General features: G+C 41.5%; 1 protein-coding gene across 9 annotated transcripts in view; it reads right to left on the bottom strand.

The window, feature by feature from the left end:
- Positions 1-23,275, bottom strand: part of LOC115057254 (receptor-type tyrosine-protein phosphatase mu) — a 140,835-nt gene that overhangs the window by 106,442 nt on the left and 11,118 nt on the right. For all 9 annotated transcript variants that reach the window (XR_003841919.1, XM_029524204.1, XM_029524207.1 and 6 more), the window contains exon 2: positions 725-847. Coding sequence is in view for 8 of the 9 variants with exons in the window: in XM_029524204.1 (XP_029380064.1) it covers positions 725-847 (123 nt within the window). In the remaining variant the exon portion in view is untranslated. The remainder of the gene's footprint in view (positions 1-724; positions 848-23,275) is intronic.

Below are 23,275 nucleotides of genomic sequence, written 5' to 3'. Positions count from 1 at the left end.
ACTTCTTTAATTAAAATGGATCCAACTGTTTTGATATTGAACGTTGCTTTTGTCTGACGTCTTGTGAAAGATCCTGAAAAGAAGTAGCGATCAAAACATAAGAAAAGGATTTAAAAAAAAAAAAAAAAAAAAAGGCGTTTGAACACCTATCAGAGAGGGCTGTAGAAATATTATGTTGTCTTCAAAATTTCTCCTCACAAGATTAAATAGTAGTGCATGAACATATAAGCTGTAATGAATTTTTATTAGTCTCCAATACTAACTGAGTACAGATGCAGGCTTCCAGTTTATTCTAATTACAGCCAGAGTTATAGCTTAATTCGAAAAATGCCCAGTGAAAGCACCTACATCAGCAAACTGAACTGACCATTCAGAGACAAATTTCATTCCGTTTAAAAAAAAAAAAAAAGAACCGAAATCTGTCACGTAAATCATACGTGTTTGGGATATTTATCATGGTGGGTGTGACGGGCGTCGTGTCCTCTGTCATCTACTTGATTCTGATCTGTTTTCCTTCTTTGGGGGCCATTATAATTTGACTCTAAACAGAATTTCATCAGTTATTTTATTCTTTTATATATTTATTTTTTGGTGGGAAAAATGGGTCACAGCTGTTTAGAAATGTTTCCTGTGTTACATAAAAGCACAGTTACTGTAATGGTGTAATGACAGAATCATCGTTCCTCCTCCTCCTCCTCACCGAGCCAGTTGTCGCCGTCCTTACCTGAAGGCATCCACGGATCTGAAGGAGGCTTCTCTCTGGTATTGGCCTGCTCCCAGTCAAGGTCATCATCTCTGCCTTGACTGTAACCACACGCTGCCAGCGGCTTCTCAAAGTTACAATCGCCTGCGACGAAAAGGAAAAAAAAAAAAAAATTTATATGGTTATACAGTTTTCCATTAACTTCCGCCTCAAATGAATGAATAAATTAAAGTCTCCTTTTTTTTTTTCTCCCCCAGCAGTGTTCATAATGCAATATGCCAGACAACGAGATACATTTAAGTGAGACAGAGTGAAGGATTACTGTAGTAGGCAAGGCGCAACATACATTACCATCATTAGCAACATGGCAGTCCAATTTCACAATGACAAGTATGAAGTGTCCAAACTCTATCATCGTTAGGCATTATGCTCCCAAACTGCACCACCATCAGGGATAAACTGATTTATTCTCCTTTGCATCCACAGAACTTTGCTGTTCATGCGCCCTTACTCCACAGAGCCACTCTAATCCTTTTTACAAGCTGCTTGCAAAATGACAGCAAGCAACCATTAAGGCCAGACTTCAACCAAGCTTGGCGTGTGATCGATTAATACAAATACCCCTTTATTCCTCACACCCTAAAGGCCACAGAATGTGAGAGTTAAGCTCCCCCCCCCCCCCCCAAAGTGCTTTTCAGTCCACTCATAAATCTACAAAAATGGCATGTCAAAGCAATGTGTGCCTGGAAAGGAGTTCGAACAAAAAAACTGATATATTTATATATTAAATACAAAGGTTGCTTTTAAAGTACGGGAGGTCGTTTTCAGAGCAGACAGCTGCTTTAGAGAGGAAATGGTCAAAATGATATACACATAAAGCATGAAATACACAATTAAGCTTATTACTTTTTTTTCCCCCGATAACAGATGTGCAGCATATTGCTCAGCTCCTCACCAGAAATGAATCCAAATAGTGACTCCGAAAATGTTTTGCTTGCACATTGCTAATAAATTTCTAAACACAGATGACATACAAATTTTATTGCCTCTGGGAATGTCCTTTGAGCCAGAATCTGTGCCAGGCCAAAACCAATATCTCATCTCTTACAAGCTGCCTCTGACATTCTGCTGCATAAAGGCTACGAGCCGGGGTTTTTGTTTTTCCATTTATCTCTCCGCTGACATTTACAGTACAAGTGCAAATGAGCGGCCAAACGAGGAGAACACTGGATAATTAATATCGAGCTCCGCGGGGCAGCTCCTAATGATACTATATTTGCTGCTTTGTCTGTTTTTCAAGGGGGTGGACATGAAAAAGTAAGGAACCACCCAGGTATAACACGGAAAAAGGTTCAGTAACATGTTGACATCTTGTCCAAAAATGGGCCTACTATGGCGAACATATCACCATATCAACCTGCTAGCAATGAACTGTTGATGGAAGAAACCGCATTTGGGGGTTGTGGGTAACAGGTGACAGAGTCAAAAAAAAAAAAAACAAGAAAATTAGATCTACTTCTAAAGAGTTAGTGCATTAAATAGAATGAGCTGAAGTGAAGAGTTAGGAGAGCTCTGTCAACACTAATGGAATAAGTGATGCGAGTCCGCTTTGGTGAATGACGATCAACAGAGCAGCCAAAAGCTTCCTGATGTTGTTTTAACTGCATCTTCGTACTTCAACTATGAATTTACCATTTAACGTCCCCCAGCGCATCAAAAGCCCCTTCACACACATTCAAAGGGTGGCAAACAGACTGCTAAGCCAGCGCGTCCTCAAATTATTCTCAGCCTGATACCAATAATTTCAAAAGTATTAGAAAGTTACCATCTTACAACTGGAATGCGATAAAAAAAAAAAAAAAAAAAGGAGTTAAAAAGTCTAACATTAATGATGGCTGTCACAGCGTCCAGGGACAGTTTTATAGAGCAGAGTCATTGTTAATGGGATTCGTAAAACCTGGGCTTATTCCAGGATGACAAGTCACGTCATGCTGGATGTTAAGATAAAGATTGTACATCAGTTTGAACTGGAGTGCTATTGTGGTTTATTACATTATAATCTTCTGCAACTTTTTTTTTTTTGGTGTGTGTAATTTTTCTACTTCTTCAGTTTAGTGTGGCTTACTGTTATAATGTGAAATTCAATAAAATCAAATATTTACAGAATCGTTGGGCGTTTTAAACCCTACTTACTCTTCCTGGTTATGGTGCACTAAACACAAATGTTTGTGCTGTAAATGTACTATTTTATGTTAACTTTATAATATTTCCTTTCATTAAACTTTAACCATTAGATCCATTTATTTGCCTCTGCAGTTGTTTTGCATATCTTTACAGTGAGTCTGTCTCTTTTAATAGTGCTATAGTTTTCAAATAAACTCACTTGATGCCAGTTTATTCTTCTACTCCTCTACATGTGTTTTCACCATCTTGGTCACTGGTTACCTTATAGATTTGGATGATTACAAATGTGCATTGCGTTATATACACATATTGTCACTGAGAAACATCAAGATATCCAGAATCCTTTTTTCATTTTTCATTTTCATTTTCATTTTTATTTTTGCAAATGGGAAGATTCTTGGATGTAAAGACATGATTTATCTTCATATCTTTAGCTCTATACAGTAGTTTCTCCACTTGGAGCTGTAATGCCAAGCTCATTAACATTTTCTAACTGCTGTCAACTGCTATCTATAATTGGGTGCAATTCTATGGAAGAGCCTAAACAACAGATCCACCCACTATATAACAGCAAATTACACAGCCTGTAAAACCAATAACACTAATCGTCAATTAAATATGAAGAAGCAGTAACAGGTGGCCTAAAGCGTACTCCCAAGACTGATTGAAGTATAACTACAGCTGAACACCCTTAAGCACGACTCTCACTCCCAACAGTTCAGTTGGAGCGGCTCAGTAGCCGCCAGTAGAAAGCCATCGTCTACCTTCCTGGTAGCGATGAGGAAACTACATCAAGGCAACGCTGCGAAAAGAACATGTAATTCATGCTCAGTCAGCTTCCTCTCGAAATAAATAAAAATATCTGTGTTGCCAAGATGTAACATGGGGAACATTAATACGAGTCTTTGGCTGCAGCGTCACAGGGACTGGCTGCATTCCATCAATATTTTGACTCAATAGTTCCAAGATCCTTTGCCCCGTGCCGCCCACCTTCCTCTCACAGCGTGGTGGAGCTCAAACAAACCCAAAGAGGTGGCTTTTATTGGTGTTTGATATTCAAATCGATGGAGGAGCGAAATGGATTCTGACTCAGTGGGTGATGGGAGAATTGTGAATGCTGAAGAAAGAAAAACCCATCAGAAAGAACACGCATAAAGCAGAAGTCATCGCTTGTTTAATTTTCAGAGGTTTAATTTTTTTTTTATGTCATTTCTGTGTTCATTAATAAATCATAAAAATGAGAGCGGTGAGGTCTCAATTTGAAACTTTTTTCTCTTCAAAGATATCATTAACAGATCTGCTCTAATAATGACTCTCTTGTTGCTGAGTTAATTTGAATACAAAAGACATTAGCAAGGAACACTTGGGTTTCAGCTGCATACATTTTCAGACAGAGACAGTGAGAGATTAGCTAAAGAAAAAGAAAAAAAACATTACGACTATTACATATTTGGCAAATGTGTTGTTTTGGAAAAGATACATTTCCCCCCTTCAAATCAAGGACCAGCAGTTTTATCTGACTTTTTTTTTTTTTTCTTGCTAGAAATGAATACAGTGACAATTAAAAGACTTAAAATCGAGTTGGGTAATGAAAAAATCCAATACCTAATCAGAATATATAGAGACCATTAAGACAGGGAGACATGGTGCGAGCAAGCAATAAATCAATTTGCACTACTCTGTAGTACACAAGGCTCTTGGTATCAGATTCTAGTATTGGGAAAATTCTCCAACAACTTGTTATTGACCCGGTATAGAACTGTTTTGCACTGAAGTAAACATGCAAGCAGCTTGTTCTCGAGAAACTACAAGGCATCAAAAGTTTTCAGTTTTTTGTTTTTCTCAAATTTATGATTTCACTGCCAAAGTGCATCACCAATCACGTGTTGCACGCCGCTAATGCAAACAGCATTTTCTCGAGCCAAGACATCGTACACATGCATGCAGATGATCTCATCAATCAATGGCGTCATAAGAGTCCTTCTCTCTGTAGGAGGTTTCTATCAATGCCAGTGTGTGGCACAACCCCCATATAATCAGCTCCGACAGCTGCTGAAATAGATATCCCAACGAGAGGCTGCCAACACTCTGAAGGAGATTTAACTTTCAATAAAAGCTGCTATGAGGTGCGGGTAGTCTGGGAGTACAGATGAATGTGCTCCACCCTGTCAACATTCCCCCTTTCAAGAGAAGGCAGCTTTAGCTAAAAAGGTGGCCCCAGATATGCCATGAAACAATTTATTCCTGAGTGAGAACACACAATACTCTTTATATTCTCACGCAGAGTGCATTTCAAAGAAATCTATCCATCTTTTCCTGGACTGAGCCAGAGGCCAGAATCAATACCTCAACCCCTCAATGCTGCAGCCAATTTCTCCTAAAGATTTTCAAGTCAGACTTAAAAGGCTCTTTGTTATTGCACCTGTAACAAAAGTAAACTTTCAGCATTAAAAGCCGTGTGTAGAAGTTTGGTACTGTAGCGAGGTGCCGTGCACGTCGCACTTTGCCTGAATGCCGGCGAACGAGCGCTGCCGTGAACGTGTTAAATCATTAGGTTGAATTTCTATCTGAATCTTTACTCCTGCTTTCTCCCCAAGAGTTAGACAAGAATACCACTCTCATTGCTGTCCATTCAATATGCTAGTTAGCTTAGCATAGTAAGAGGCTAGCCCAGCTTCCCCTCACGATAGCCTTTACCTTTAACTCTTAAGAATTGACTCCTTTTTTTTTTTTTTTAAACACAATGACGTAATGTACAGAAATAAGGCCAAAAGATTTCTAGGTAGATTAACTCACAGCGCTGTTGCACAGGTGGGGACGGTGCCAACCGCAATGTGTACTTCCAGAAATAAGCGCAAACATAATTACCGGTCATTTTCTACATAGTAATTTTGGTTGCATATGACATATTACAGAGCAAGCTGAAAAACAACAGTCAGTGCCATTAGTGTGATGTATCCTGCATCAGATCAGACTATCCTCCCCAGGAGGAAACTGAATCCTTTTCCAGTACCATTCCCAGTGGCAGATATCATTGCTGCAAGACCTCCTTAGCCCCTCTGCCAATTCTGCAATTACCAGCCATCCAACCTGTTCTGTCTGGCTAAGGAATCGCACGGTGTGCTCTTCGGTCCAATCTGCTTTCACGTCTTCACTTGTTTTAACAAACATCTTGTCTCCCAGCGTCCCCGCCGACTGAAACCACAAGGCAATCTTGGGTAATTTAAAACCAATGTCTACTATCTCCCTCCACCACGGCCAGTTTAGAGCTTCAGAATCCCGCAGCTAAGCCCCTTAGGGACTGATAGGCCTTTTCACTCTGGCCCTATTTCACTTATCTATTGGCAGCTTCTGCCAAGTCCTATCTCTGCACTGAATTGCATGTATATATACTATCTGTTTGGGGACTTTGAACTGTGGGAAGGGATTTAGACAAATCAATCTCAATATCATTATCAATCACGTCTTGCTGTTCACCACATTGATTCGAGCCGAAATAAAGAAGTTGGAGTGGAGATTTCCACTGATAATCTGCCTGGCTGAGCCGTGCTCTTGTCAGCAATGTTTTGCAAAACAAAACTGACAAAGCACATCTAGCGTGGCAGAGCCAAATCAGGGCAGCAAGAGAACATGACATTTTTAAGTAAAGACTGTGGAATATGGCTGATGATGTACGAAAGCTGTGAATATTTTCTTTTGTAAAATATCATGCACAAACTCATTATTTAAAAATAAATAAATAAATAAATAAAGCAATTGGCACTATGTTTAGTTCAAAACCATCTCATTATAACGACGTCTTTGGCTTTCCATGGCTGTTCTTTTTTTTTTTTTTTGTCTTGTCAGCCAAATATCAACTTGATGAATGTGCTTTATATCACGAGTGTAACATAGTTCCTGATCAAATCCACCCTTGTGCACGGTTAGATGCACATTGAAGATGACAGGCAGCCTTCTCCTTAGATATGCTAAATTTTGACAGATGATTTTCAAGCTCTGTATGCCAGCGCTGAGCTTGACGTTCTCCTCTGCCGTGCCTGTCAAGAACTTCCAGTAAATGACTTCAAATCCATCTCCATTCTGTGTAACCTGCCAGGCACCAATTAAGATGAATATGGAATCTGACTCAGAGAGGTGGAAGATCCTTATTGTCATTTTTCTCCAAGTATTAAAAATTTGGTATACTAGTTTCCCTGCACAGAAGCAGCCTGTGGTTGTGTAGAACATTAAAATTATTATGTAGCTTTTCATAAATAATTAATACAAATATTTTTCTGTAAGTTGAATGTAAAATTTGATCTTAAAAATAGAGAGAGAGAGAGAGAGAGAGAGAGAGAGAGAGAGAGCGAGCAACCAAATACTGAAGATCCAATTTAATCAGTTTTGGTGTTGAGTTTGCAGAGAGGTGGCTCATCCGCATCCTGACTCTGCCTTGACAGCAACAAGCCTGGTTAACAATAGCTTTCCTCCTATTGTGCCGAGCATCCTCATTCTTGTCTCTATTCACAGAGAAAGCTTCAGTCTGTCTCTGTGTTGCCGCCTTCCAGAGATAGAAGGAGAGACAGAAAATAAGGTTGTTTCCTATTCAGCTTAGTGCCTGTTGATACACTAAATGGCAGTGGGAAATAGGCTTGTTTGGCTTCCCATTTCCCTGTGCCGAATATGCCCCCTCCCCCCTGAAATGATATGGTAACTGAGCATAAAAGGCACTCTATTACAATCATTGTTTATTTCCTGCACAAGTTACAATTGCACTGAGAAGAGGATGTGTTTTGATCAGTGAGGTGAGGAAAAGCTGTGAAAAATACGAAGACTTCCAATATCCTAAATAAATAACAAAGAAAATAGCCCGCCATGTCTGAACAGCCTACAACCATAGACATGTATCCTGCGCTGCAGAATCAACTTGCGGAGATGGTGTAAAGTGGAATTAACCCTCAGCATTGATTCACAACGTAGCTCAATAGTGTTGGATGGGAAATTAAAACTTTCCCCGGCTTGGTTGTACATTTGATCCAGGTGTGATGGGCCACCGGCCTGAGCTTCAATCGATGGGAGACATTTTCAGAGAGGAGAAAACTCCCTAGTCTCCAAAGGAAAATAGACCCAGGCCTCGACAGGGGCGAGGAAAAGGGAGTAAGGGCCCGGCCTGTCCTAAAAAGCCTCCTAGCTCACTCCAGAATATAAAAACAACACCCCTCTCCTACAGTGTGCGACCCTTCAGACTGAACCACTTCAATCCTCTCAAAATCTGCTAAGTCAACAAACCTTTGAATTCAGCCTGAAGAGTGGAACAAAGAAGGGATGAAATGCTAATGTCAGTATCAGAAGCTTTCCCCCTCTGAGTTTCCCAGAGTCTTATTTGTCAAACATGCAAGTAACAATGCCAGAAATGAGCCCAAAGGGAGATTTCCTCCAGAGGAGAGAATGATTATGTTTGATCAGAGAATAAACAAGAACGTTAACATGCTTTGTTGGTTTTCCAGAACTGGAACAAATGCTTGTTTTTATCTGTGGAGGAGGGAATAATTCAAGGTTGAATGTCAAAGAATTAGGAGATCACTGAAGCTAATTAAAAAACGCAGAAGAATAGAAGAAAGGTTGAATCAATCTCTCTTGAGAGTTCGAGAAAAACTAGGCCACAAGACGAGGCCTGCACGTGGAAGCAGAATTATCGGCTTGATAAAATATCATTACTTTGCTTACGGTGTTGCAACTTAAGGTCAAACTCGTGTGCGGCGGGTTTAATCTCTCGCCGCACACAGCTATGCCGAACTTGGCGAGTCGGACCGAAGTGGACCCAGGTGAAAGGCGACTCTGTGGATCTGAGTGCTGCCTTGACAGGTGTGGCTGAAGAGATTTCTATTTCAGTGGGAGCTTTTTCAAAGTGCCGTCTTAAGGTCTTCACCTGCACACTTCAAACATATTCAGAGCCTTTGTTTCTCCGCTGAAGCCCCATAAATCAGCTACCTGAAAGGCAGAAATCCATGGCCAGGTTTAATCCTCCTGGGTTGGGAAGGCTCGAGCCATATGAGGCCCGCTTTCAAATTTACTATGTGAGCTTTTGTTGTGCCTGGCAATGGGAGGAGTCTGCAGACCGGTCAGTGCGAGTCTCTAAATACGGCGGAGGGATCTTTTCCTCCCCTCTTACAGCTACTACAGCCTTATTTCCTAACAGTCCTGATATTTTCAGATGATGCAGATAATTCTACCAGCAGCGTTTACTGCAACATGACGTTTCCCGCTGATATAAAGCAGCCAACAAAATCATTCACGTTTTTTCTATTCTTTGTAGCCTCAATTCAATTTGAAGGAAAAAAAAAAAAAACAACTGACATTACAGTCCACTTTCACTGTGTCACAATGCTGCCCACCATCACTGCTGATTGGCATCTACACTGTCTACAGTTGGAGGTAAAGCTGTCACTGTTATTACATTTCAATCAATCTGTCAATCTGAAGTTTAGAATTTGGCCAGCTTGATTGCTTTGCAGCCTGAAGAAACCATTTTTTGGAGGAGAATGTAGAGGTGAGGAGGATGTCAGAAGAGATCAGACTTGCTCTGTGCTCCTTGCTTCGTGTGGTACAGTCCGTTAATCACACAGCAGCCACGCCCTGACGCATACCCTGTTTCATGGTCTATTTTCCTCTAAATGGGACCATCATTTAAAAAAAAGAGAGGGAGAAAAATATTAACATAATGTTATATTGAGAAAGGCTTAAAACTAGACACTGAGACCATAAACTCATTTGGAAATTGTTTACTGAGCTAATAAATCAAGTGGAAAAGCAGGGCCATCTTCCCATAGACTTCTAAGAAATTGGCTTTTTTTTTTTTTATTATTATTTCTGCAACTAGTGGAGTCGCCTCCTGATAGTCATTAGATAGACTACAGGTTTAAGCACTTAACATGGGCTTCACTCTTCAGCTCCCCAGTGTACTGTAAGGATAAGTGGTATAGTTAGAGCTAATGAGCCTTAAGCTATTGTTGTTGATGTAATTCAGCCAGGTTCACATGTTAAAAGATTGTATTTTGTTTGTACTCTCCGTGGACCTATAGCCATAATCCATAAATGTGAATCTGAATCGGTTCTCTGCTGGTGCCCACTCTGTTTCTGTAGCTCGGGGTATATCTGTTAAATATGGTTACAGATCTGATCATGGTCTCCTGCTCACCTCCCATTTTAAGGAAGGCAGCATGAGCTGCAGCTGCTGGACCACCATGGACGAATGAACACGACTGACATTCATTCATTCATTCATTCGAGTAATAGCAAAAAGAGGTAGCTGCCGGCTCTCGCTTCATATTTATATAACCCTTCAACCAAAAACGTCACTACGAGTGAACTGCGAATTTTCACTCTATGACTGGTGTTCAGAAGTCTTACGTGTCATCAGAACGTTGATTATTTTTGCCCGCTGTTTGTTCTTACGGTCGATTCGTGCACGGTCCAAATGTTTCAGCGGTGAAAAAAAACGTTCATCAAAAAAGAATTTGTACATTTTAACCAATTCGCCCATCCAGCCGAGCTTTCTGGAGTTTATTCAGATGCAGGTTCCGTTCAGTTCATTAATGATATCATGAGGAACTTTATTAACACTAAAATGGTTTATTATAATGACATAACTGTAATCTCTGATGTTCCTACTGGTTTTCTCTCAAACTCTGGTGAAAGTAGATGGTTAAATTGGATTCTACCGGGTGTTAAAATGAATAGAAACCCTGATAATGCACATTAAATAATAATAACAACATCCTCCACAATAGGGGCACAGAGGAAAGAGAATTGTTTAAATCAAACAATCTAATGAAAATATCTGCTCTATATGAGACTTTGCAGCTAACCCACTTTTAATATGGTAATAATGAATGAACAGGTCAGCTCTGTGACAGGAAGCCGTTAGACTTTTCAGAAGGTTTGTTATCGATTTAGACAGTAAAGTGGTATGAATAAGTCAAGGAAACAAAGGAATTCTCAGAGTCTCATTAATATTATTAATTTTTAAACCCAATTATTGTATGATGGCTCGTGACCTATTTTCTGATTTAAGTGTCCTATCAAATCCTTACACATCACAGAGTAGAGAGCAACCTTTAAGGCTTCAGATGCTTCCTGAGCCCCTGCAGGGTTCTCCTTTGGGAGATTTTGGGTTTCTGGTCTCGGCCGCCTTCTGTCATGTCCCCTGCAGGAGAATATTACAATTTAGCTCCGGTAACATTCAGGTGACTTACTGAAGGTATTAGTGCGGAGTACACAAACTTCCGAGGCACAGTACAACTCTGATCTTTCGTTACACTGTGAGGTTTTTTTTTTTTTTTAATTATTATTTTTTATTGAGAGCGTGACAAACGTCCGTATAGAGTCACAATGCAAGCACATTGTGGTCCCATAGAGGAGGGAATTTATACTGGGCCAGTGTGAACAGAAGACAGGCCAGTGGATGGAGCGAACGTGCAAAATGACCTGACAGAGTCAGCACAGTAACAAAGAGCCTGTTTTTAGAGGATCAGATATGAACATCAAGCAGGGAGCTCTATATGCAATATTAAAAAAAGAAAAAAAAAAAAAAGGATGTGTTTTGTGTTGCTCACTCTGGACCGTGGCTTTTTTAATCATGCTAGCTGGGTATCCAAGATCAATACATCTTTTAAATAGCTGGTCTTCAATGAAGAAAAATTAATCCCAATGAAATGGCTCTTTTGTGTAAGCAAAGAACGATGTTGAAAACGTTATACAAAATCACCACGTTTGATACGTAATCATAATATATCATATAAAGCATTTATTATTTTAGATTCTCTCTCAGTTTTAATCTAATTTATGAAACGTTGTTGGTCCTCGGTCTGTTGGTTGGACATAAGACAATGAAGACACTACATATATCGTGATAAGTTGCAGCCATTTGTAGTGTAGTCAGTTTATGAATAATTCTGTGCCCACTTAAAGACATTGACCTCATCAACCTGGAGTATATGAAGAACTCATGTTCACCCTAAACGGTCATGCACATATTGCAACAACACGTCTCTAAATATGCCCACACAGACATGTCATGGCTGGTTGTAAAGGTCAAATCAGACTGATTCACTGCGGGAACGCTGAACTAAAAGGAAATGTGGTTAGATTTTATTTTAAAGTGTCAAGTGTACATAAAGGGTGATACTTTAAGTCACGCAATCACAAAATCTGCTTTCCTGGGAGCCTTGGACATGGTCAGCAGAAACGCTGAACAGGTCGGCGCTAATGGATGAAAATGTCTGCAGAAAATACTGGAGGCTGCAAACCCTCGAATAGCTGACATGTATTCAAGTGCTAATTCAAAGCACGACAGAAGTTTAAAATCAAAAATTGTCAGTCAACCTCCAAAGAGACTTAAAAATAGATGTAATGTGCACTGTCTTCTTCTTCTGGGTCCGGTCAGCGCACGGGCTGTGGCATTTTGAGCAAGCTGTCATTTGACGAAAGCTTCCTCCGGCCAGCAAAAAAAAAAAAAACTTTGGCAAGTACAATATATTTACGAGATAAAGGCAATAATGTTAGTGAACTATACTTGAAAGGGTAACTCAACAGATATATTCCTGTAAAATGTAAAATCCCCAGTTTGTCGATGCATGGTGAACACAGTTCATGGTCAAGCTCACATGGCTCTGTGAATAAACACAACAACACAATTACATACCACTGTATGAGCTCCACATAGGCATGTCGCCAAATAAGTCTCTTCATATTGTATCAGCTCAAAATGCCACTTGTGTAATTTAGTGAATACGCTGGCTTTTTTTTTTTTTTTTTTCCTCTCAACACAGTCAACAGATCTCTCAGCAAATGGAAGCACTGAGGAATAAACCGGAGAAATTTGACTAAAAACCTGGTTGTGACCAAGTTTCATCTAGATGCCAATTATTCACAAAAACAGTGTCATCTGTCTGTCTCATCACACAGGTCTTTGTAGAGCAAAAAAAAAAAAAAAGTGCCATCATCACAAAGGTCGTGACTCTTATGATACTTGTGCATTGGAGGAAAATGTCCACTCCGGTCAAACATCACTTTAAGATGTCCGCTCTGTTTGACCATCCCAGAGGCCTTTCGGCCTATATTGGTTTGGCCAGAAGACCCAAATCAATCATGAGACGAGTCGAGCTGCCAAATCGTTCTTTACACCCCAACACTGCAGCACTCACTGCCGTGTTAAGGCTATTTTGACATGGTCTCTGAAATGTCATTGATAGCAACAGGGACGCAATGCAAACGCTGCCGGGGGGGTGCGGCCTGTCACGAATCTGAGCTCGAGAAGATCGAAAGAGGATGAGACAGAGGAGGGTGAAGACGACGAAGAGATGATAGAATATTTATTGACACGTAGAACAAAGAAAGTCTTCATCACTCATTTATGGATAAAAGCTTTAGCAAGAACAAAAGTTTCATTTTATACAAAAATCTATGTGAAATAATAAATCAGCATCATACTCTCCAGTCAGGTTCACATCAAATGCTGCTAATCCAGCAGAGTGAATGAAATGATCCCTTTGAGGGTTTCTCACTGTAGCACAGATCAACAAATTGAGCTAAAGCACAAAACACACAGAGGTACCTCCAGGCTATGTTAGATTGGTGAGAGGGGGAGAGAGAAGGGAAGAAATGGGAGATAGACAGAGAAAGTGGGTGGGGAGTGGTGGGTTGTGGATTGGAGGGTTGCTTGATCCTACCAGAAACCAACACCGTGAAAGGACCGACCACATCCACAGAGCGTCACCTTCAGTGCTAATACAGCATAAAGCATCAAATGGGCACCAAGAGAGTCACTTTTACATGAATATGATGAAATTAAACAGACCAGAAAAGAGACAAGAAGCTGCAGTGAATGTATAGAAAGAGATATAAAAAAAAAATATATATATACCATGGCCTTCACTGACAATTCCCCGGTTGTGCTTCTCATGCACAGTGGCAGCATTATATTCAAATCACAGAGCTTGGATAGTAGAAGAAAAAAAAATAATATTAATATTGCCTGACAATTTTTGAAAATCTGTGAAAATTCAGATGCTTAGTTCTGTGACTGGAGAGCAATGATTATCCATGAGAGTCCCGAACCTGGGGCTGGGCCCAACATCTTACTAAGGCACTTCATGTTGGTTTTCCTTCAATTTGTCACCCATCTGTACATCAGCAACCATCATCTGCCCCTTGCTTTTATTCGATTTCATATAATTTGGAAGTTGTCCATGTCGATTTGTGTTCCTCATGGGCTGGTACGGCAAGTCACACACGGTAAGAACAAAGCAATGAACAGCAGTGGAAAGGTACACAACGTACAGATGGTACTGTTATTTATCTTATATGCAAATACCGCTGATAATAATCATCAGATGGCCTGAGCAAAATGAGGACGATATAAAAAAAAAAAAGGGGGGGGGGGGGGGGGGGTTTCACATTCCTGCATTTTATTCGACAGTTTGTAAATGGTAATTTATCTCTTCAAATGGAGACAGGAAGAAAAGCAGAAAGTTATTTTCCCCACTCGTGACTACTGAAGGCAAATTCTAAGCTTTTTAATTTGACCTTGTGCAGCCCACTTCCATATGGCAATGTAAAACTGAGGAAGTACATGGCATGATTACACAAAATATGGTCAACTAGAGCTGCAGTTGATGCAACTCCAACATCCAGATGTTTAAGTGGAAAGCCGAGAAGGAGTTTTACACCATGACCATCTGTAGTGCTGACCTGAAACTACTGGGGGGGGGGCAAAACAAAAAACGCTGCTGGCTTTGAAAGCATCTGAATTTGCATCCACCGCAATTAAAACTGCACTTATTCAAAATACAAACATGGATTCTGTGAAGCACAAACACTGGAAACTTTTAAGTAACACTCTGGCACTTGGGACAAAACCATACGCATGCACAAACAAACAATGCAAAAAAACACAAACTTCTCCAGCAGACTGAGTGTTGGCAAACTTCCCGCTGCTTCCAGACGACAAATCTGAATATGATGATAACTGGTGCCTGGGAAGCATTTTGCTCCTTAAAAGGAAAATGTGAACATTCAGCTGGATTTCCAAAAGGATTTGTGCATAAATGCATTATCCGTCTCGAGCATAAAATTAACAAGCTGTGCCTCATTTTGACTTTCACACGTGTTCGTTTCTGTAATGATTAAGGTGTGAGGCTGCAGACTAAGTGGTAAATTTAGTAGCGGGTCATTTTTGTGGATTGTGCCTCCGGCTTCTGCTCGTAATGAATTGGACGTGTGAAACTTTTCAAGAAGCATCTTCCATTTCACACACACATTTCATTAACCTGTGGTTCATTCATTATTGCTGTGGGTGTGGAGGAAAGTAGCAGCCCCAGATATAATTGCATTACCGGGGTTGTAGGGCCGTGGCTAATTACTGGCGGAGAACACAACATAGGCACTTAGACATCAGTCTGATGGAACAAACCACAATGGCTTGTGACAAGAGCTGTCCTCCGTGGAGTTTCAGGAGAAGACATGATAGCACAGTAATTCATGAATCATAACAGAATTACATTTTCTCCGTAGCATGGAAGATGACACAAGGACACAGAAATAATTCAACAACGTTAATACAACTAAACTGGAAGACCGGATCCGACAGCAAATAGCTAAACCGCAGTGTTTAACAGGAAATCAAAATTTAGAGCCACTTTCATCGGCACGTACGCAAAAATCACAGCCCATTGTGATGCTGATGCAGGTCGTGGTTCCACCATTCACCGCGTCAACCTGACTGTGAGACGCTGAGCTGTAAAGTCTAATTACGGTTAATCTGTTTGCAGGAGTGTTGGATTCCCTGCAGGTCTTGTCATCGCCAGAATATTCTAGTAAAACATGAAGGCCTTCCGTCCACAGAGATTATGAAGTCACGTCGCTTTTATCTTAAGTTCCACAATCAGAGCTGCGCCCTCATTGTTCCCTCATGCACACAAGCAGCTACGTGAAGCTGGTCTGAGCTAAATACTGATGTGGCTGTGACATTGATTTTTCTGTGGTAAATTACACGATCATCAGACTGGAGGGGGGGGGGCAGGATGGAAACATTTTTTACAGCCTATCCTTAAAATTAGCGTGCGCCCAATTCAGCCGATAGTTTTTGAAATACCAAAAGAAAAAAGAAGAAGTGGATCTGCCAAAAAGAAAGCGAAAACATGGAGGTTTCAGACTTTATCCAGATTACTCAAAAAATGGGTTGTTTATTTGAATGTTGTCTCTGACATCTTGTGTAGTCAAGTGATGCAGCGCAAAAGGAGAATGCGTGATTCAAACACGATAATAGTTCCATATACATCCACAACTTTAGTGTTACCTAATATACGTTTTTTTATCTGAACTCTGGTGAGGACTCTTTAAATTGGTGTCATTTCTTTCCACCCATACATTAAAAAAAAAAAAAAAAAAAGGTCTGGCATCAACAGTGTTTATCACATAAGTCCCAGAAATCCTGGGCATCGTCACCTGCTCTGCCTTATCTTCAGGCCAACATAATGTCTGACTCGCTGCAGCTCTGAAACTTGGAGTTCATAAAAAACGTTTTGGACAAGACAGCCGCAGCAGCAAATTTTCTTCACAATGAAAGCTTTACAAAGGAAGAAAAGGGGCGCGAGTTATCCTCATGAATCTCTGGCAGTTTTTTTTTTTTTCTCTCTCTCCTCTTTATCCTCCCACCGACAGCTTGTCTGATTCTTATAAAGCCCATCCGTCACTCGTCTGTTCATCTTTCATTGAATTGGCTGGAGATATCTTCTCCACTCATTGACCTTGAGAAAAAAAAATAAGAGTTTTCAATTTAAGAGGGAAGTTTCAACTAAAAAGCATATATTTATTATTATTAATATTTTTTTTTACACCAGGGTGAAATAATTGGAAAATCTAAAATGAAAAACGAGGGAAGGTTTACAAATTCTCAATCTCCTTGAAAAACAACTCTGCAAATCTCACCGGCTTCAGAGATTGTGGTGTCGAAAAGCCGGGCTAGACTGCGAGCCTGACTAGTTTATTTTCTCTCTGCCGTTTTTATCTCTCTGTTCACATGCTGTTCAGTGTCCATTTATCCGTGGTGAGGGCTTCTCCTTGGCAGGAACGATCACTTTCAACAACAGTCTCCCCGAATCAGAGTGACGTGTCACATCGTTCCAGTGACAACTAACGACTACCAATGTATCCGGGCAGGCTGCCAGTGTGCTGGGTTAGAAGCAGCCGGGGGGGTGGGGTGCAGAGGAAGATGGTGGAGGTGGGGGCTGCGTGCTCCGAGGAGACAGTGGTTTAGCTCACCAGTGGCAGCATCAAAACCTCACATCACATCCCCTCAGTCAACAAAGTCCCTCGCACATCATGCACAGAGAGATGAAATCAATCTGCTTTGAGAGGCCGACTCTGGAACTGGATGTCTGGAGGCCGGCTGAGACAGGAGTCAGAGTCCAATAACACAAGTGAAAGAGGGGGTGGCTCGGTGGTGGTGGGGGGTGATTATTATGGTTGTCTGATTCATCCAGTAGCCCAAACGCCTTTATCCTCCTTTCCAGTCCCAAGGTCAGACAGGTCACCCAAACTTTACTTTGCATGCATATATATTTTTTGGCATTAAGATTAAGAGTAAAACATACTATCCCCATAAATAAACACTAATTGGTAGTTAACTTTCTTAGTTCTTGCCTGGATGATCCATTGCCTCCGGGCTAGTATGAATTATTCATCCAAGTGGCAAAACATCTTTATGTAGAAACCTACAAGGCACCACATTCATTATGCTATCATGCCCAGTAATTCCAAGCACTGACGGCTGGTATTGGAATAATATGCATATTGGGTATTCTTTTTTTTCTTTTCGGTTTTTTCTCGGGGCATTGGCAGGCAATAATAGCGCTTCCGCTGGCAGGGACCGAGAGGGATGCAACACCCCTCATGGCTGACAACACTCCCTTGTTTTGACAGAGGATTGAGCGAGGAGGGGAACGAGTGTTTCTGCTCTGCCCTCACGGAGAGAGGATTAAGCTGTGTGGTCGTGCTGCCGGGTGGCACGGGGAGTCGGTAGGATATGTTATCGCGTCAATCCTCCCTCCCGCGGTACCGCAGGATCTCGCACCGCCCCCCCCCCCTCTCGCTCCCAAAAAGCACCTGGCCTCGCTTGTGGGTAGCTCATCAGGCTTACTGGTCTCTCTTGGGAGCTCGGCTGCTTCACACTTTCCTCAGTATCCAAAATCTGCCAGACTGTAGGACAATTCAAAGACATACATACATTTATATACATATGTGTGTGTGTGTGTGTGTGTGTGTGTGTGTGTGTGTGTCTGTCAGGCTGCAGGTTCTGTTTGTGCAGGAATAAGCTTTCCCTTCATGCTATCACATTTAGTGCACTGTGTTTTTCCTGCACACAAGTTTATGGCGACAGCAGCAGAGCGGGGGCGACGAGTCGGACGAGCGATGGTAAAACAGAACTGTCAGTTCAGAGTAGGGTTAGACTGTTAAATGGCAGCAGGCGCCTGGCTGAGGTATCCGTCTCACCAAGTGCTCCCTGTCTCCGCAGATAGGTCTGTGCTCCGGAGAAACCTTGCCTCCGGAGGCTCACGTCATGCCCTCGGGCTATGGAAACAACATCAGGAGAACACAAGGGGGAACACGGGTGGGCTACAGCTGGCTTCCTCCGCCAGATTCACATCACTGGCTGCATTACATGCTTCCTATTTAAAACGTCATGTTTGTGGGTCAAAATGGAAAGTACTTTCAAAACCAAGGCAGAGCTTTCACTTCTCCAAAACCTTTGGAAGGCTTTGAAGAAAATGTTGGGAGCAAAACAACTTGAGGTGAAACACAACCTGGTTTTATTTTTTTGTGGAGATTTGTCTTCTAAAAGTGATAGAAGCCATTAGAAAACTTGGATTTTTGGGTATGGAAATCGATTCCACTTGGCCTGATTTGAAGTGAAAGTATCATTACGTTACCAAAGAACTTAAAAAAACAGGCTGACTGAGTTGGCAATTATTTCAAAGATCTCTAGCCAATGCGTCATTGTTTTGTTGGCAGCATAAAATCACTTGGTCAGCCCAGACTTCCCACTGAGGAACAATAAAATGTGATCTGTCTGACAGAGCATGCACGTTTGGGAGAATTATCTGTATTTCAAGTGTTTTCCTCATTATCAAACCGCGCGCTGCCAGATATTAAGGAGCATTATCATCATACGTGCCAGCTGGGGTGGAACTCAGCCTGGCTCTGGACCCAAACAGGGAGCTGTTTTACATGACATTCATTTCAAAAAATGAGAGAAGCCAAGGCCAGGTCAGGTTTGGCTCCGCTTTGCCTCCAACATCCTGGGAGATTCACAGCAAGTTTCAGCCGTTTCCTCCGATTTAGGGAACACTTCTAACCAAGGTGAGTGCTTTTTTGGTCTTGCCGATTCAAAACACACACACACACACACAATAAAAAGGACAAGATTTGGCAGCTCAGGAAATGTTCCTGGAAAGTTAAGCCTGCAAGACAGCTGCTGTTGACTTTCTCCTATGAGAGCAATACTGTAGATATATTAAACATGTTAAGCAAATCTCTACATATTCCCAAGTAAATTGAAAAGATGTTTAAAAACTTATTAACGGGCAAAGGATAATATCCCTCCTGGAATTAGGGACTGACAGAATTGGAGCAACTCAGGCGAAACATTAATTAAAACGCTGGGTTTGAACGTACCACCAGTGCAGCCACAGGACAGTCTGCTTTCCAGTCCAACGTCGTGGCAAGAGGCCAAGATGCAGACCCTAATGCGCCCATCCGAAATGTCAATGCGTATCTTCAAGATGATTGCATTTAAAGAAACATCAGCGATGCAAGGCCAAACTGTTCAGACAAGTCATTTTTCACTCTCTGAGGGCAAACCTTACAAGCCTTGACACAAAGTGACACACTGCTAGAGTACAACAGTAATGAAAAATTGTGATGGAATCTAGATAAGAAAGATATCGTAAATCCAGAGGCAGAAACCAAAGGTGAATTTTCAGAGTAAATGTCAGCTCCTCCCACACGAGGATAAGCCTCCGCGCCTCGCCACTGTCGCTGCAATGCAGCGCGTGCACGCACAAGTCTATTAGTCTGAGATAAGGTGCGCACATCCGAGGGTGTCCTATTTAATTTCTCAAAATAGTCCCCTTTTACAACTGTACAAGATGAACTTCCACCTCGTCGAGCTACTTACTGACGATTAGAATAAAATTTCAAAAATTGTCTACTTCTACAATTTAAGATAATAGTCCAATGAGCGCACAAAACAATGTGACCCCGCGAGTGACCCTCTTTGTGGCATGGAAATTGCCTCTAATGACATGCTGTAGCACAGACACATTAAAAAGATTTCTCTTACAGCTTTTGCCAATTGACACATCCCCAGAAAAATTCTACGCATGCGGTAAATACGGTTACCCAGGGTGGCAGAGAGTAGCAAAAAAATCCATCTGTGCCTACAGCAATACTCTTGCATCAGTCACAGCGTGGTTTCCTGATGTAATATGACAACTACACGTAATTTTGAATAGAATCTGGAGGATGATATAACCTAATTCTTTTTTTTTTTTTTTTTAAGATGGAGTTTGAGGGAGTGTGTTTAAGAGCTATCCACCGCAGCAGTACACATGGGCATATGAAATTAGGAGGCCTGCCATCAAAGTAAAATATGTAATTATCTTGGATAAAATGAAAGTGTATGACTGCATTAACAAAAATTAATAAGACTAATCCTAATCAGTCTTTTTTTTTTTTTTTTTTTTACACTTTTTTTTTTTGTGTGTTTGAGTCAGGTGCTCGTGAAAAAAGGTGGACAATCTCTGGGGATTTCTTCAATTAAAAATGGGACTCTAAAGCTCAGACCTGGTTATTATAAATCTCATCCCATCTTCGTTTCATCTTTCAGCCCAAATCACATATTTTTCTGTTGTCACTGCTGAGGCAGGCACTAATTACAACTCATACATAATCTTTTATATAAATGTTGGAGGGGGGGGTCGGCTTGTTTGATCTCCGTGTGTAGTGGAGGACGAACCGATCACAGACTTGAGCTAGATCTGTCACTTGAGTCAGAAGCTGAGAAGTGAAGTGAAAGGAAATCTGATTTGCTGTGATGTTTGTCAGCCCGTAAGCACCGAGGATGTTTCATCAGGTCATTACACGCAGGGTGTAGAAACAACATGGTCAAACTGCCCAGATCTTGCGAGCTTAGCTTTCGATGTGAAGCAGTGAGGATGGAGGGAGGATCGACGGGGATTTGAGCACCTTTTAGTCCAAGGATTAATTTTCTCCCAAGCTGCAAGGCAATCACCTTTTTATACAGTTCTTGAACTTAATGAAATGCTGTCTATATGTTAAGAGTGACTCGGTCCTCTTAATGAACCTTTAAATGGCTCGTATAATTCAGAATTTTAACGGCAGATAATGACCAGCGATAGAAATAAATGAGGCAAACGGCAGCCACAGGAGACCAGCAGAGCGCGCAACTAGTTCTGTAGCTCATTTGCCATTGCTCCGACATAACATGAGAGAAGGCCCCAGCGGTCCTTTCTGAGGCATAAACACAGCTGGGAGCATGACAGATAGAGGCCGGCTGTATGCTTCTCCTCCTCCTACCAACAGAGAAAGGTCAGCTCTGACACGCTGGAAGGAGCCCTCCAGCTCTGGTGGACATAAGGGAGCCAAACTGGCTTTCTGTGAGGCACAATGGTCAGACAGCCAGCTCGGCGCGAGGCCGGAAGAGCTACCGACGGCCTCGGGCTCGCCCGTCCACTCCAACCTTAGAGGGCTGTTAAACCGAATTAGGAAAAGAACCATATTTACTCACTTAAAACTGCTGGTATCTAACTTTGAAGGTGATGTCGAGTTTTATTTTTCCACGTTTTGAGATATCTGCGTGAAATGTTCACATTCCGTATCACAATGTCACAGCAAGGTCTGTGGATTAATAAGGACTGTGTTTCTTGAAAGGCATGTTGGCGTTCTTTTTTTTTTTTTTTTTATGATGTGAGTGAATAAATTCCATCCGTATTGAGGAGGCCAGCGGCAGAAAAAGTGAAGATAGTGAAGGAAAAGAAACCCAGCAGAGAGTGGACACATTCTATTTGTGTAGAAATACATTTATATGCATTTATGTGAACAGTGCTCTTAATGCAAGCACATTCAACCTTCGTATGGAAGTGGGCCTTAAGGTAAAAATTTATTGTTAACAATTGTGTTTTACCAATCTAATCTTAATATGGCTTTTGGGCCCATGCTGCTAGAGCGCTTAACATTTTCTTTCAATAGCAGTCTCTGAAGCCAGCTAGCTTTTAACAAGCATGCCTCCATTTGGTTATTGTACTTAAATGGATGGCACCGTGAAGAAAGAGGGACAAAGGTTCATCCCAGTCAATCCATACTCTTTGAAAGTGGAAGCAATAGAGGATGACTTGAGGTACACTGAGGAAAAAAAAAAAAAAGATTGAAAAGGAAAACTCAGCTGAGGAGAAAATGTGGTTAGGACCGGCGCCGTCCCCGTCAACAGCGGGTTGTTCAGGATTTTTGATGAAAAGAGTGGAGGTGTTTCTTCCTCCCTCCTGCTCTACAAATGAACATGACAGGTTTAATTCACCAGTGTGAGGGCCGGACCTGCTGCCGCCTCCTTTCGTCTTGCCAGTCTGGTTACTGCCTCACTCATTCCCTCACGCTGCGGTGTCACCAATTAGCCAGGGCCCAGGTTTCATTAAGGCATCGGCACTGCTGCCTGCCGCCTTCTGTCACATCGCTGATAATAAGCCTGAGATTGGTCCGCTACCTGACACGTAGGGATGAGCAGTAAAAAAAACAACAACAAAAAAAAAAGCAAAACTGCGCGCACAAGTCCACGAGACATAGACACAAAGTAGCAACGCAGATTGGTACACACAGCCGAGTACACACACACACACACACACACACACACACACACACACGGAAAGTGGCACCGTTGAGAGATTCACACAGTATAAACACTGTCCACGTGTTTATGTGCACAAACGCCCACACGCGTGTGCGCTTGGACACACTCGATCTGCCAGCGTTGGGGCTTCTTTTGTTCAGATAATTATAGAAATGAAGGCTGAAGGATGAAATGAAGAAGAACTGAAAGAGAAGAAGACGACTGTGTGTGTTGGTCTCAAACACAAGTCATTCCATTATCATGCATAAAATAATGACATGGGGAAAAAAAAAACAAAACACAACACAACACCTGACTACAAATGGCAAACAAAGTGAACTTAGATAATAATTAAATGCTGTACAGAAACACCTGAACAGCAGCTTTAAATCAGTTAAACTGAACGAAAACTAAAACCAATAATGTCGGCCAATTCCTTTGGAAACAAC

The sequence above is a fragment of the Echeneis naucrates genome, chromosome 17 (assembly GCF_900963305.1).
Source record: "Echeneis naucrates chromosome 17, fEcheNa1.1, whole genome shotgun sequence".
In the NCBI taxonomy this organism is placed as follows: domain Eukaryota; kingdom Metazoa; phylum Chordata; class Actinopteri; order Carangiformes; family Echeneidae; genus Echeneis; species Echeneis naucrates.
Note: the sequence above shows the minus strand (reverse complement) of the source record. Positions and strands in the feature narration are given on the sequence as shown.